Consider the following 14,957-nt stretch of genomic DNA (forward strand, 5'->3'; position numbering starts at 1 on the left):
TATCACAGGCAGAATTAAACTGAAAGGTAAACACCTAAATATAGATAACTCAGAATTCACCATTCACAATAGGTGATTAGCTGTGAATAATTACCCCCGCCTATGCAAAATGACCCCTGCACAAGTCACAGAACATGCCTAGAACAGTCTCCCATACAATTCAATGCGTCAACTTCTGTCCATTGTGTGAATGGCCCACGAGACTGCTGTAAATAATATCTCTAAATGCTCTTAAGGCTGTTAAGTGTAGCTCGGGCAAGATGGCCGCCCCCATAGTCATGTATAGACAGCAGGATAAGAAAACGTACAATCAGAAAATAAAAACAGTTTAGAAAAATGCTTCTAAATTTTGGTTTTTATTAATAACAAAAAAATTTGGTGATATAGTCCCTTTAGTACTTTATCCGTCACCACTTTTTTTGTTTCAAATGATTTTATTAAATTTTTCAAAATATAGCAGTATATTAGCTAGAAATTTACCCCACGCAGGGGGATCTCAAAATAAAACAGTTTATAAAACAAAACATAACTTAGGAAATATTCATAGAAAATCTAGGCTATAACTTCCACATTTGTTATGTCACATATTTCTTTGGGTGAACTCTGTTACCCTTTATTTCATCCATAGGACTTCTGTAGGCTTCCCCTCTGTCACCACTTTTTTAATATATACCATTCGACGCTATCTTGCAGACTATTGTCGCATTTATACCATTTGAATAATATTATAAATATTTATGTTTTAGAGAAATAAAAAGAGCTTAAGAAATAAATTGTGGGTTTTTTTCACGCATATGTATGGTTAAACATTTGTGAAATTACTTTAACTATTGGTGACAGATAACCCATAAATTCCCCGTTTAACTTTGCCACATAATTCATCTGCAGCTCCTCCCTTTCCTCCAATGTCACTGGCATCAGTCCCTCCCACTGGCTGATCATCACACAATCAATTTGAAAATGTTAAATCATTATTTTTGATATTTAAACACATAGCATAATATTTTATTTCAACTTGTTTTTATTAAACATTTTTGCGTTAAACAGGGTTTCCATACTTTTACAAAACATATATATCCGTATATCAAGCATGTTTATCAAAACATATATCTGTGTAGAAACATGTATATTCTTAACTTCTAGGAAAACATTTCCTCTATCCTTGTCAATAGAATTTAAACATTAATACTGGTATGTGCTTTTCCTGACTTCTTACTTCGCATGGAGGATAGAGGGGAGAGGGAAAGGAGAAAAAAAAAGAGGTGATGGGGGGGGGGGGGGGGGAGGAAATATGGGGTCACATTATAAGTCAAAAAACAAAAACAAACCTTCAACATATTTCAACAACCTAACCAACCATGGACCAAGTTGACACCATTATTTTTTTTTTTAATTTGTCTTGTGTCTCTCCTCCTGTATATAATTCCGAACAGAAACATATTCTCCATCCTGTATACGAATAAGCGCTTCGGCACAAGCGGACCCCCAGCGTACCCCCCATGTCAGTTACACTCCACCGATTGGGGGGTCTTCAGTCATAGACCTAGTCATGTACCATGCAATAGTTCTGAAAGACTCATGTATTGCTCTTTTTACTCTGTGCGGTAGGATATCAATAAAACTTTCCCATATCTCGAAAAATCCCTCTACCTGCGTCTCCTTTTGGAAAGAGGCTTTCACCCAGTCCATACACATAAAAAAGGAGAGCTTCTCGAAGAAGAGTTTGAAGGGGGGGTGGGGGTCCTCACGTCAATCCAAGTCTGTAAGATCGTTTTCACCCCTGCCATGGCTACCATGAACAAAAGCTTACGGCTTGCTGGGGTACATCTTTGTTTATCTGGGTTTATATACCCGAAGATTGCCCAGACCGGGTCCAGTGGGGATGCAGAAGTCAGGTTAGTTATAGTGAAGCGGTGTACTCTGTTCCGGAAACTCCGGACCACCACGCAGTCCCACAGACAGTAACGGAGGCCCACCCCCAGTTCCCTGCATCTGAAGCATCTGTCATCATTATATATTCCTATTTTGTAGCCTCGCTGTGGGGTGATATACGCTCTGTGATATAGCTGCGGAGTCATCTCTATAAATCTACTCGATGGGAGGGAGACAATACTATACCGCAAAGATTTTATAGTATAATATTTGACATATTTACATACAGTGAAACCTCTTCCACCTCTTCGGAATATTTTTGACAATTTTTGGATAAGTAGATGGATTTCCCAAACTGTACATAGTGCTTGCATTACCATGCCCATCGAACTGTACTACAGTGCGACAGTAATTCTGTATTATTGCCAATCACAGCTTTGTTTATGAAAACTAGTAAAGAAAATAGTGCAAAAATTGCACATAGGAATCCATTTTTTTAAAAGTGTAATGGGAAAATGAAAGATGAAAATTGATCAGTTGCAACTTAAACACCTATTAAGCATGGGACGAGTGGAGACAGAGAGACACAAAGAGAAAGCAGCAAAAACATTTTTCAAAAAATGACAGATTTTCCTCCAGTCACACTACACAGACCAAGAAATTAAAAGATAGTAACCCCCTTTGAATATGCAACCTGGTATCTAATAGAGGAGGCTAGAGACTCTCTTGGAAGACTAAAAATCAACAGGGGGCAGGATAATGGGACAGACCAGCATGGAATATGAGATACAGGATAGGGTCTGGACGGGGACAGTTCGAGGAGAGGAGGACGAAAATATTAAAAGTACCTCCTCCTGATTATTTCCTTTTTTTAACATTTTATTATGTTTTTTTTGCCCAGCTTGAATCAAATGGATCTATACTAAGATAATAGAAGGATTGAAAGCGACGAGTAAACAATAATAAGGAAATAGTACAAGAGATCAATATGTTTAATATAATATTTTATTTCCCAAACGGACAATGCAAGTTATGTATGCAAATGAAAAGCTCTTAGGCCTTAGTCAGACGGGCGATTTTTCGCGCGATTTGCGGATCGCATGACGGATGCGCATCCGCAAATCGCGTGACTAGTGCGCGCAAGTCGCCCGCAAATCGCCCGAAAATCTGCTCCTAGCCGCGTTTCATTAGAAACGGGCTGGAGCTGTCCAGCGCATTGCATTCAATGGAGACGGCAATACAGCCGTCTCCATTGAAAGCAATGTGCTGCGGGCGAGCCCGGGATGAATTGTCGGTAAGGGCTTAAATATATAAGCCCTTACCTGCAATTCATCCTAAAATGTGTAAAAATTAAAAAAAATTGTATACTCACCTTCTGCCGGCAGCCGGAGCTCCGCGCGGCCGTCCTGCAGTGGGTGTGAAGGGGGTGTGAGTCAGACCTGCCCCCTGATTAGCTCAGCGCTGAGCCAATCAGAGGCATGCCTCACTCACACCCATTCATGAATTCATGAATGGATGTGAGTCAGACCTGCCCCTGATTGGCTCAGCGCTGAGAGGCAGCAGTCACTCACCCATTCATGAATTCATGAATGGGTGTGTGAGTGTTTTCAGCCTCTGATTGGTCAGGGCTGTGACCAATCAGAGGCAGATCATTCAGCAGGCGGGGATTTTAAAGCCCCGCCGGCTGAATAGTGCCAAGAAGCAGTTCAGGAGAACTGACAGCGGCCGCGGCTGGACTCCGGCTGCAGCGGAAAGGTGAGTATACAATTTTTTTTTATTTTAACACATTTTAGGATGAATTGCCGGGAAGGGCTTATATATTTAACCCCTTCCCGAAAATTCACCCCGCGCACGCCGGCAGCCCATTGCTTTCAATGGAGCGGCTGTATTGCCGCTCCATTGAATTCAATGGGCAAACATCGTTCTTCTCTGCCACAGCTGTTACAGCTGTGGCAGAGAAGAATGATTTGTCTTCTATATGTTCTCAATGGGGTCGGCGCTGCTGCCGCCGGCCCCATTGAGCGCATATACAGAAGAGAACAGGAATCGCAGATCGCAGATAGGTGCGATCTGCGATTTTTTGTTCTATAATTTATCGGATGAGCGCATAAAAAGCGCTCATGTATCCGATACCATTGCAAAGCAATGGTTTTAAAAAATCGCCGGACGCATGCGCATGCGCAAATCGCGGCTAGAAACGCCCGTCTGACTAAGGCCTTAAAGAGTATCATTGTATGCTTCTAAGACGTATTTTATTTCTGTATTTTATTATTATTTTTTTTGAATTGTAATGAAAAATATTTTCAAATGTTTCTAATAAAAAAAGAGGTTTAGGAGAAAAAAAATATCAGTTACTCAAGGCAATTCCCTCTAGCTGAGCTTCAACTTCCAAAAAATTGGGTCAAATAGTTCATTAATAGCAGGCAGCACTTTTAGGAGGTTTAACCCCTTAGTGATGAAGCCTGTTTGCACCTTAGTGACAGAGCGAAAGTTTGGAAATCTGACGTGTCACTTTAACATAGAATAACTCTGTAAAGGTTTTGCATATTTAAGTGTTTCTGACATTGTTCTTTTGCCACACATTGTACTTCATTTAGGTGGTAAAAATAGACCGATTGTGTAAATTTATTAAAAGTGCCAAACTTGGGAAAATTTTGAAACAATTGTCTTTTTTTTATATTTTCAATTGTAATATCTCAAATATGTGCAAACATACTACACAAATTTTTGATAAGATATACATTTCCATCTTTTTACTTTATTCTGGACACACATTTGAAATACTATAGTTTTTTTTAACTATTTAGGAGACGTACAAATTTAACATTCATTATTAACATTTTGAGGAACATTTTGTTTTCCTCGCAATGCCAAGATTGCAAAGGCTCATAGGTGTCAGAATGATACCCTTACAAATGGCCCCAATGTATTCACTAAGGGGTGTCATGAGTATTTTGACCCTACAGTTTCTTTTCAGGAGTTAATGCAATTTAGAGGAGAAAAAATAAAATTTCATATTTTTGCAAATATGTCATTTTAAAGTCAGTTTTTTCTATAGTGCACATGAAAATGAGGATTTGCACCCAGAATGGATACCCCTGTTTGTCTTGTGTTCAGAAACATACCCATTGTGGCCCTAATATTATGTCCATATACACAACGGGGCCCAAACCAAAAGGGGCAGCTGGTGGCTTTCAAAACAGACATTTTGCTTGAAGGTGATTTAGGCCCCATTGCCCACATGTAGAGCCCTTGAGCCTCCAAAACAGAGAACCCCCACAAATGACCCCATTTTGAAAAGTAGACCCCTTAATGAATCAATCTAGGGGTGTACTGTGTTTTGTAACTCCACAGTTTTTGAATAAATCTAAGCAAAGCAGAAGGAAAAAAATTACGATTTTCATTTTTTTGGCAATGGTGTAATTTTAAAAACATTTTTTTTTTGTTCAGCACACATATGAATGAAGACTTGCAACCCAAAATGGATACACGCCTGTTTGTCCTGTGTTCAAAAACATACCCATTGTGTCCCTAACTTTATGTCCGTATGTATATCAGGCCCCAAACTGAAAGGAGCATTACACTTTAACTTTTTTTCACTTTTACGTGATCGCCGTTATCCATTGGATAGCGGCGATCACGTGACTAGGGACCGCATTCCACGGTCCACCGTGAAATCTCCAGGCTCTCGGCTATGTTTGGTAGCCATGAGCAGATAGATTTTAAATTGCACTGGCAATCTACGCCTTTTGCACATTTGTCCACCAGCTTGGCGATGGGCGCATGCACAGAACCCGGGGTAAAGTCCATCATGGCCTTAGGTACGTAATTTTATCTCCCCTCATAGATATGATCCATGAGGGGAGATGAAACAAACTTTTTCTCTCTTTTTTTTAAACTTTTTTCTAACTTTAAATGATCCTTGTTATCCATTGGATAACAGCGATCATGTGACCGGGAACCACATACAGCGGCTCCCGGTGATATCTTCCTGCTCTTAGCTACATACGATAGCCGTGAGCCAAAAAGAGGCGCTTGCGTCTGGTGTGATGCGCAGAAGGCGATGTAAGGTCCTGGAAGGACCAGAACGCCATGGGACATTGCGGAGGACAGGGGTGAGTACTTTCAGCTCCCTTTATGGATCTAAACCATGAGGGGAGCGGAATCTTTAACTTTATTTTACTTTTTTAACACTTTCAATCCCTTTGCTGTTATCTGCTGGATACCGATGATCGCGTGTCGAAGGGGACGACAGCATGGGTCCAATACATCCACAGCCTGCAGGGCTTTAATCCTCAGAATGAGGGTGTTTTATGGCCCTGAGGATTAAAGCCAAGAAAGCTAGAACGTAAAAAGGTACTGGGGCCGTCACTAAGGAGTTTAGAAATCTGATTTGGTGGTAGGGAGGAGTCACTGGAAGCAAAGAAACTATTTAGCAAAGAGAATGTTCGTGTAGGATCCTTGCTTTTACTGTGCACAATATCTATTGTATAATTGCAGTACTTGCGCTGTAGTATGCGGTACGAAAACAGAACAAGAAAAGGCTGGAGAGCCACACATCAGTAGCTGAAGAGTTAAGGTACCTTTACATGGGACAACTGTCAGGCGCATAAGTGCAACATAAGTATTGTCATGTTTTGTAACAATAATTGATATACAGTACTAGATTGTACTTCTACTTCCTCTAGTCTTATTATATATTATATCTAGCTTTTAGACTGGTACAGCATAAATTGTAATATTTGGAATAGCAGTTGTGCATTTTTTGTTTTTAAAAATCCAGTAAAAAAAAAAAAGAATATAAACATAGATACATTCCCTATTTTCTGTGTGTTTTCTTTATAATTATATTTATCTTTTCATTGTTGTATTAGACGCAGAACCACAGGGCGTCGATGGCTGAGAGCTCACCAACAGTGTCCTAAGGTTGCTTAATAAAGTCTCAAGTGGAGGCAGCGTTGGGGGTGTGCAAAATAAGTCTGCAGAAGCAAGAACATACGACATGTAGCTGGCTTGCCTGTCTTTGGGCATGCGCCGACATTGGCCAACAACTACTTGGCCAAATCCATCAATACCATCCTGATCTCCAGCTCTATTATGTTGAAAACTTAACCGTCTTTTACTGCTACAACGGGAACCATACAACCGCCTACGTGGTGCGGCTATGCTTGAAGGCCCAGACTGGTGTTCTGATGGAGATTCAGACTCCACTGGTCCTGGTGTTGCATTTTCTGCAACATTATGTTCATCTTGTTGCTCAGGGATCTCCAACTGTTTGGGTAAGTTTTCTTCAGTTCTAAAAGTAAAAAGAGGAATTAGTTCTTGCTAGAAATTCTGTTTCGAGGACAATGTTAAAATAGGAGCACATGATAAATTGCTACTCACCTCCCAGCTACCTCTAGCTTGTGTACTAGATATGATGCAGAAGTCATCTTTTAAATAAGGAGTAATACAAGTATAAATGCTGTCATGGTTGACTCATGTGATGTGAAAAAGAAGGGAAGTGGAGCTACTTCAGTGAGGATCTGCTGAAAAATGGTCATTTTCATAGGATGAGGTCAAAGAGATATGCACATCAGAATTCATGTGTTGCCAGGCCAGTGACTGAACAACCAGGGGGTTGACCAGTGTGAACATGGAGGAAAGTAGTCAAAAAGACTAGTGGTGAAATGGTGCAACCCTTTGGATATATGTGCACATACTCAGGAGATAAGTTTGTGAAGTTATTTAATAAAAACAAGTTAGTTGTTTTTTTATCAAATGAACTTCACAAACGTATTAACTATCCCCTGAGTGTGTGCACATATATCCAAAGGCTCGCACCATTTCATCAGTCTTTTTGACTACCTTTCTCCATGGTGGACTCATGGCAATTGATTTATCAGTAAGGACTAAATCATCCACTATGACCAGCATCACAGGAGGAATAGCAAATAAAACTGGGAAAGGACCATAAAGACTTTCCATCCACAGGATAAGTCCTAAGAGGTTGATACATCTAGTTTAATGATTGATGAATGCATTTGAATAGAAGCATTTGACCACACAGTCCTGGAGTGTGTCCATTAGCAGCTAATTAACATCATTTGCAAGTTAATGAGCCACAAGGGCAAATATTTACAGAACAGCAGGTGTTATGTTCTTTAAATACATCTCCTTTGTTCTGCCATGGGCTGCCAGCTAATAATAAGGTTAACAGTACTGCCCGCAGAGAACTTAGTGTGCAGTCCCTGATATCGCGAATAATGGATTTCATGCTCACATGTTCACACCTACATCGTTCAGCAGAAAAGCAAATGATAGTAGGATTTAGACACAACGATTATCGCTCAAAAGCCATCGTTTGGACGAATTTTGAGCGGTAATCATTGGGTCTTAATGGGCCTTTAGTTCAGTGGGCAATAAAGGGATTATCTGGGGAAGAAAATTCTTATCACATAGATGAGTAGTAGAACAACACAAAGGAAACAATTCTCCTCTCACTTGCTTCCCCGTAACACTGGTGCCCGTTTCTCTGTTGCTCTCCACTTCAGACTACAGTGAGCCAATGGTGATGTCACCAACAGAGACGTGGTGTAACCACTGCAACTAGTCATTGGCTGAAACAAGCTGGTGCCTAGCTGCAGTGGTCCCATGTCTTGGTCTCAGGATGTCATCACTCTGCAGCTGGAAGGGTCATAGAAATTGCTCAATGTTGCCAGCTGGACTAGTAGTCTAGGAAGTGGCCTAAGGCTGAATGCCCACAGACGAATTATCACTGCAGAATTCGCAGTCAGACACCTGTCACAAATTCCACAGCAATGATCGTTCATAGACATGCTGTGGTAAATGATTCTCCCCTGCCCATGAATGGAAATCAGCTGTGATTTTCCGCTTGTGGGAGAGAATCACAGCAGGTTCTATTCTGTGCAGAAAGTCGCACAAAAGGCTTACATTGCAGTCAATGGAATCCGTCTGTCCTGCGATATTCCGCACAGTGGGCACTGCTGAGTATCGCGGGAATCCGCGTCATGCGCTGCACTGCGCATGTGCGCCAGCTCACCGGCGAGACACTCGCGGTAGATCCGGAGAGGTGAGTATAGGGTCTTTGGGGGACGCTGGGTCTTTAGTGCATACCCACCCCTCTGATGTCACTATCGGCATAGTGTTTACTTACTGGGCATGCGCAGGAGTACCAATATCGCGTGAAGTGGCCACACTCCTCCGTGCTGCGGAATACATGAATAACTCTGCCTGCAACACCCAGAGCATGCGTGGGAGCATAAAGGCCCATTTACACAGAGTAATGATTGCTAAAAGGAAAAAAAAACAACAACAAAAAAAAAAAAAAGAAAAATCGCTAAAAGGCGATCGTTTTAGGGATAATCGTTGCATCTAAATATGCGCCCATCGTGCACTTTTCGTGCACTGCTAGCTGATTTGTTAAATTCAGTCCAACCTAAAAATCTTCGGTCAGCCTTCTCCACGGGAAGTGCTGATAGCATTGTTTTCCCTGGAAACAAAGGATCTGAATGCAGCTAAGAGCTCTCAGCCTATTAATTGCATTCAGGGAAGGCTTCATTTTCACACTTAATTGCTCTTAAGTAGCTGAGTAGCTACTTAATAGTTTATGCAAAATGATCACTCAAACTGTCGTTTGAGCGATCATCGGCTGGTGTAAATGGGCCTTAAGTCTCGTGCGAGGTTGACTCCTGTGCTGCGCCAAATGTAAACAGCGCGTGCCCAGTAAGGAAAAACTATGTCGATAGTGACATCAGAGAGGCGGGTATGCGCTAAAGATTCCAAATTCTACTGGCAGCGTGGTCTGACAGTCCCAGCAATAACCAACCACATTAATGGGGTAGGTGCGTATCCTATCATGTGGCACCTGACCAGATGCTCCCTACCTCTTTCTAATTGGTGAATGGTGTGTTTGGTCGTTGTCTCTAATTACTTTACACTTATGTATATGCACTAGTGCAGGAGTCCCCAACTCCAGTCCTCATGAACCACTAACATGTCATGTTTTCAGGATATCCTATTGAGAGAACACCTGTGGCAATGTCTGAGACACCGACAATAATTACATCACCTGTGCAACACTGAGGAAATCCTGAAAACATGACTTGTTGGTGGTCCCTGAGGACTGGAGTTGAAGAACACTGCACTAGTGTCACTTTTGTATTTTAAGATTGATAAAGACCTCTGATGGGGCCGAAACGTTGCATGTTTTTATGGCGAGGAAATAAAGATAGCATCAATTGATGCTAAATACTTCATTGAAGATGCCTGTGTGCTGCTCTTTATAATATCTCGTCCTAAGTCTTAAATCCCTGTCTAGCATATTAATGTCATACCAGACTTTAGATCTTTGTTTACATTTAGGTGGTTAGTTCATGAATGTGTTGAAATAACACTATTGGGCAGGTCTCATTTTCAGAACTAACCTTTCAGGATTCAGGCAAGATATACATATTTCTGAAGTCTTCATTAAAGACTAGAACTTAACCTCAAGGAGCTCCTAACTATCTCCTGAGTATGTGCACATACACCCAAAAGGGTCTCCCCATTTCACCAGTCTTTTTGACTACCTTTCTCCATTGATTGTTGGCCAAAAGAACCATGGTTTTAAAAATGATATACAACAATTCACAATGGTCAATGTCATACTAATGTCTGCCAAAACAGTGATTACAAATGAAGACATCGGTGTTGATTCCCTAAAGGCCATCCTCCTTGCTCAGTACAATCTTTTTCACCTACTATACACTGCTCCAATCAGGAATATGGTCGTTGATCAAGGAGCACATGACTCAACACGTCCATTTGTTGCCTCCATTGAATAACAGTGCACATGGCAAGGGAAACTAGCACATGTGAAAAGCCATATGCAGTGTTAAGGCTCACATACATATCAGACAACATTCATCTGAACCTGCCGACTCGTCATTGGAACTTGCTGACCTTAATTACCAACCCAAGTCCAATCTCCCTTTCATCTACAAATTCCTGGAACTCTTGCCTAATGAACTGTCTGTGAACTCCATTCCTGACTGCTTACAATCTGGTTTCCACACCATAAATTCTTCAAAAAATGATTTACTGGCCGCTAAATCTAATGTCAATAACTAACTCTTGCTTGTGATCTCCCTACAGTATTTGACACCATAAATAAAACTCCTTTTTGCATGCTTTACTCTATTGGCACTGTTTTTACCCCTACCTCTCTGATTGCACAGTCAGTGTATCATTTGACGACTCTATTTCTTCTCCCCTTGCTCCTCAAGGTTCAGTCCTCTCCTGCTGTCCCTATTGGATAAGCTATTAGGTTTGGCTTTCAAAACCATCTCTATACTGATGACACCTAAATTGTGTACTTCCTCCTATGACCTCCCTATATTACTACTAGAAACCTGTGATTGTTTGTACATTGTCTCCAGCATCATGTCCTCTATCGACCTAACTGACCTAAACCCAATATTTACATTTTAGTGTGTGGTACTACCATAACTCTTAGGGCTCTAAGAATGGTTGAAATTATCTCTGGCGCACTCCACCACCATTCACCATTCCTGGGAAACCATAGGAGCGATTATCGCTGGGACGTCTGTCCTGTCCAAAAGGACCTTTAGATAACAATTAGTAGACATTTTAGTTAAAAATCCAGTTAATTCCCACCAAAGCCTTTGACTCTATCGAATGGCCCTTTCTTCTCCAGGTCCTGAAGAGATTCGGGTTCAGAGATGGATTTATTCGATGGGTCTCTCTAATGTATAGAACTCCCTTGGCCGCTGTATCGGTGAACGGGTCCTGCTCTACATATTTTCCTTTACGTAGAGGCACGAGACAGGGGTGCCCCCTCTCCCCACTCCTCCTCGCCCTAGCAGTGGAGCCATTGGCTCTCATGCTCCGAGCGAGCCCAACGTACCGGGGGATTGTGATAGGGGATAGGGAGGACCGCGTGGCGCTGTATGTAGATGACCTAATGCTATTCATGTCCAACCCGATAGACTCCCTGCCTCGGGCCATGGATATCATCAACAGTTTTGGGTCCTACTCAGGATTACACATTAATTAGTCCAAATCGGCCCTAATACCAGTGTCTGAGCAGAGTCCTTTGAAGCTCATGGACATTTATTGCGGCCTCCAAATCGTTAACGATTTTAAATATTTAGGTATTCAGATCACTAACTCTGTAGGCCGGGCTCTAGACCTGAATGTATACCCCCTGGTAGATTTGTTTAGGTCCAAATTCCGTGTTTGGGGATCGCTACCATTATCAGTGGCAGGTCGAGTCAACTTAATTAAAATGATTGTCCTGCCCAAATGCCTCTACACCCTACAACATACCTCAGTGCCAGTCCCGATAAAGTTTTTTCGGACCATGGACTCTCTCATGTCCTCCTTTATATGGGGGAGTTCCCGCCCGAAACTCAAGATTTCTACCCTTCAGAGACCGAAGACAGCCGCCGGGGCGGCACTCCCAGATCTATGCCTGTATTATATAGCCAGTCAATTGACCCACTTAAAATGCTGGTTGGGAGATAGCCCGCTGCCTAACTCTGAGGCCCACCAGCACAGGTTCTTGATATTCAAAGCCTCTGGTCAGTGCTGGAGTTCTCTGCAACAATACCAAGAAAGATGCTACCCATCCACAGGTTGGCGACGCAGGTTTGGCGCCAGGCCAAGGTAGCTGGCGGGTTCACTGACATAGTAGCAGAGATCCCGCTAAAGAGGACCCCTGGACTGCGGGAGCTTGTGTCACTGGATGACCTCGCGACATGGGAACAGGGTGGTGTAAGGTGTCTGGGCGACCTTTACGACTCGAATGTATTACTATCCTTCGAGCAACTGCAAGATCAGTTCCAATTACCTAGATCACACTTTTATAAGTACCTCCAGATTAGACACGCCATGCAGACGCAATTCCCTCCGGCGAGTAACAACATATCCCACTATCCCCTAATAGGAATTCTGCGGTCCCAGGGACCCCAGGGACTTATATCGACAATATACTCACATTTAATAAACTCAAAGGCCACCCGGGTGGTTCCCCCCTCCTCAACTAAATGGAGGTCACTGATCCCGGCGCTAACTGATGACACTTTCCAAGATCTATTGGAATCTCCTTTATTCATCTCCCCCTCAGTAAATAATAGAATGATCCAGATGTACATAGTGCATCAATGCTACCTCACCCCGGCGAGACGGCAAAGGATGGGCAGAAACCCGACAACACATTGTATCCGTTGTACGTGCACCTTTGCCGATTTTTGGCACATGATTTGGGACTGCCCGACGATCCAGTCGTACTGGAGCGAGGTCATGAATTTGCTAGCTGAGATCCTTAGTGTTCCGATTCCCGCCACCCCAGAGGTCTGCCTCTTCGGCATTCTGGACGAGGAGCATTGGCAACACCATGATAGAATTTTTCTCCGAGAGGTCCTGTTCCTGGCTAGGAAAGTAATTGCGCTGAGGTGGATGGACCCAAGGGGCCCTACCCTGGCGATGTGGAGAAAGATCACCAACACAACCATTCCCTTCAACAACTTACTTTATAAGGCACGCAAATGCCCAGAAAAATTCCAGAAGGTATGGGGTCGATGGTGTGATTCCTCGCTCACCCTGTTCCCTCCGCGACTGCTCTCCTCGGTTATATCAACTCTGCGAAGGGGACCTCAGTAATCAACAGATGCTGGAGATGGGCGTGGGGATCCGGGATCTACTTTGTCATGTTAGACCACAGCGACGGGTGGGCGATTACCCGCACGGTCTAGTACTGCCTCTATTATGACATGTCCATTTTTTACATAAGTTTTCTCTGCATCTCTCCTTCCTCCCTCTCTCCCTTTCCTTCACCTCTGGAGTATACTGCAAGTGCTATACACTGTAACGACAAGGGGAAATTTTCCCCTTTCTCTCCCCTTCCCCTACCCCTTCTCCTCCTTTTTTTCTTTGTTTTTTATGGGTTTCCAATATCCATATGTGATTTTGTAAAACGAAAGATTTGGCATGCTGTTAACTTTCAATAAAACGAGTTTAAAAAAAAAAATCCAGTTAATTCCAAAAGATTTGCTTACTTTTTTTGCAACTTGTACATTTCCACTGGCTTCGAACTGCATTTTCAGCAGACTGCATGTGATCATTCTGGGATGTAACAAAACTGCAGTGGCTAAATAACCATGCCCTATAGAGACCTGGGCTCTGAAACTAGAGGGAGGAAGACATGAAGCTGCTTCTCCCACTGCCTAGCTGCACCAACAAGAACTTATCGCCAGCCATAGAGAACATGACCTTGCAGAAGAAATGCTAGAAGCTCCAATATGGGGAGGGGCAATTCAACCTGTGTTCCTGTTCTTACTAGGGGCGATCTCCCCAGTGATGCCGTTTATGAAGGACAAATGGTAAATATAATTTGAATTCTTTAAGTTTTGTACATTCGGTTAGAAATCGGAGTAATACTTACTGCTGGACTCTCACGTCTGGCGACTGCTCTTGGGATAGCTTTCTCTTTCTGGTAATGGACTTACTTGTTTCCTGGTACACTGGATCTTTCTCTTTGATGGGATAAAAGGTCAGAATTTTAAATAGAATATTGGAAAAGTGTGAAAAAAGTCTTTGGCAACATATACTTTTAGCTTATTATAAGCAGCACTATAAATTAAATGGCCTCAGCATTGCAATTGTCATTAAAAAGGTTACAACTCAAACTACAGAACTGCACTTCAGTATTTTTGTATCTAGGGCAGGAATGACCCTTTAGGTATTTTGGGTACTGAGTGAGAACCAGTGGCAGGAAGGGGAATAATACAACAACATCCTACTCAGAATGCACGGTATTTTTTAAAGGAAATGAGTCGTCAGAAAATAAAATGTCAATTTTTTTTTATTATAAACGTTTAAAAAGTTTGTGTTTTTCTATTTTCCAGGAACTGTCCATATAAAAATCTTTGAATATTCCAGTTGTCACACTGGCCCCTATAAGAGGCCCTTTGGGAGAGATTTAACAAGCTAAAAGCACCAGAATTCTGGCTCAACTTGAAGCAAAAACATACATGCCTTGCAACTTTTTCTACCTTGGAAGATGGCATAGATGAGATTACTAA

At 42.2% G+C, this 14,957-nt stretch overlaps 1 protein-coding gene across 1 annotated transcript in view; it reads right to left on the minus strand.

Annotated features, from left to right (window-relative positions):
• Window positions 1-4,026: 4,026 nt before the first annotated feature.
• The window catches only part of LOC136582685 (uncharacterized), a 52,862-nt gene continuing 41,931 nt past the window's right edge, over window positions 4,027-14,957 (minus strand). Inside the window, exons 11-12 of the mRNA XM_066583876.1 lie at window positions 14,318-14,408; window positions 4,027-7,168 (exon numbers count right to left, since the gene is read on the minus strand). Of these exons, the coding sequence (XP_066439973.1) occupies window positions 6,724-7,168; window positions 14,318-14,408 (536 nt within the window). The 3' untranslated portion in view covers window positions 4,027-6,723. The remainder of the gene's footprint in view (window positions 7,169-14,317; window positions 14,409-14,957) is intronic.

Source organism: Eleutherodactylus coqui, chromosome 1 (genome assembly GCF_035609145.1).
Source record: "Eleutherodactylus coqui strain aEleCoq1 chromosome 1, aEleCoq1.hap1, whole genome shotgun sequence".
In the NCBI taxonomy this organism is placed as follows: Eukaryota; Metazoa; Chordata; class Amphibia; order Anura; family Eleutherodactylidae; genus Eleutherodactylus; species Eleutherodactylus coqui.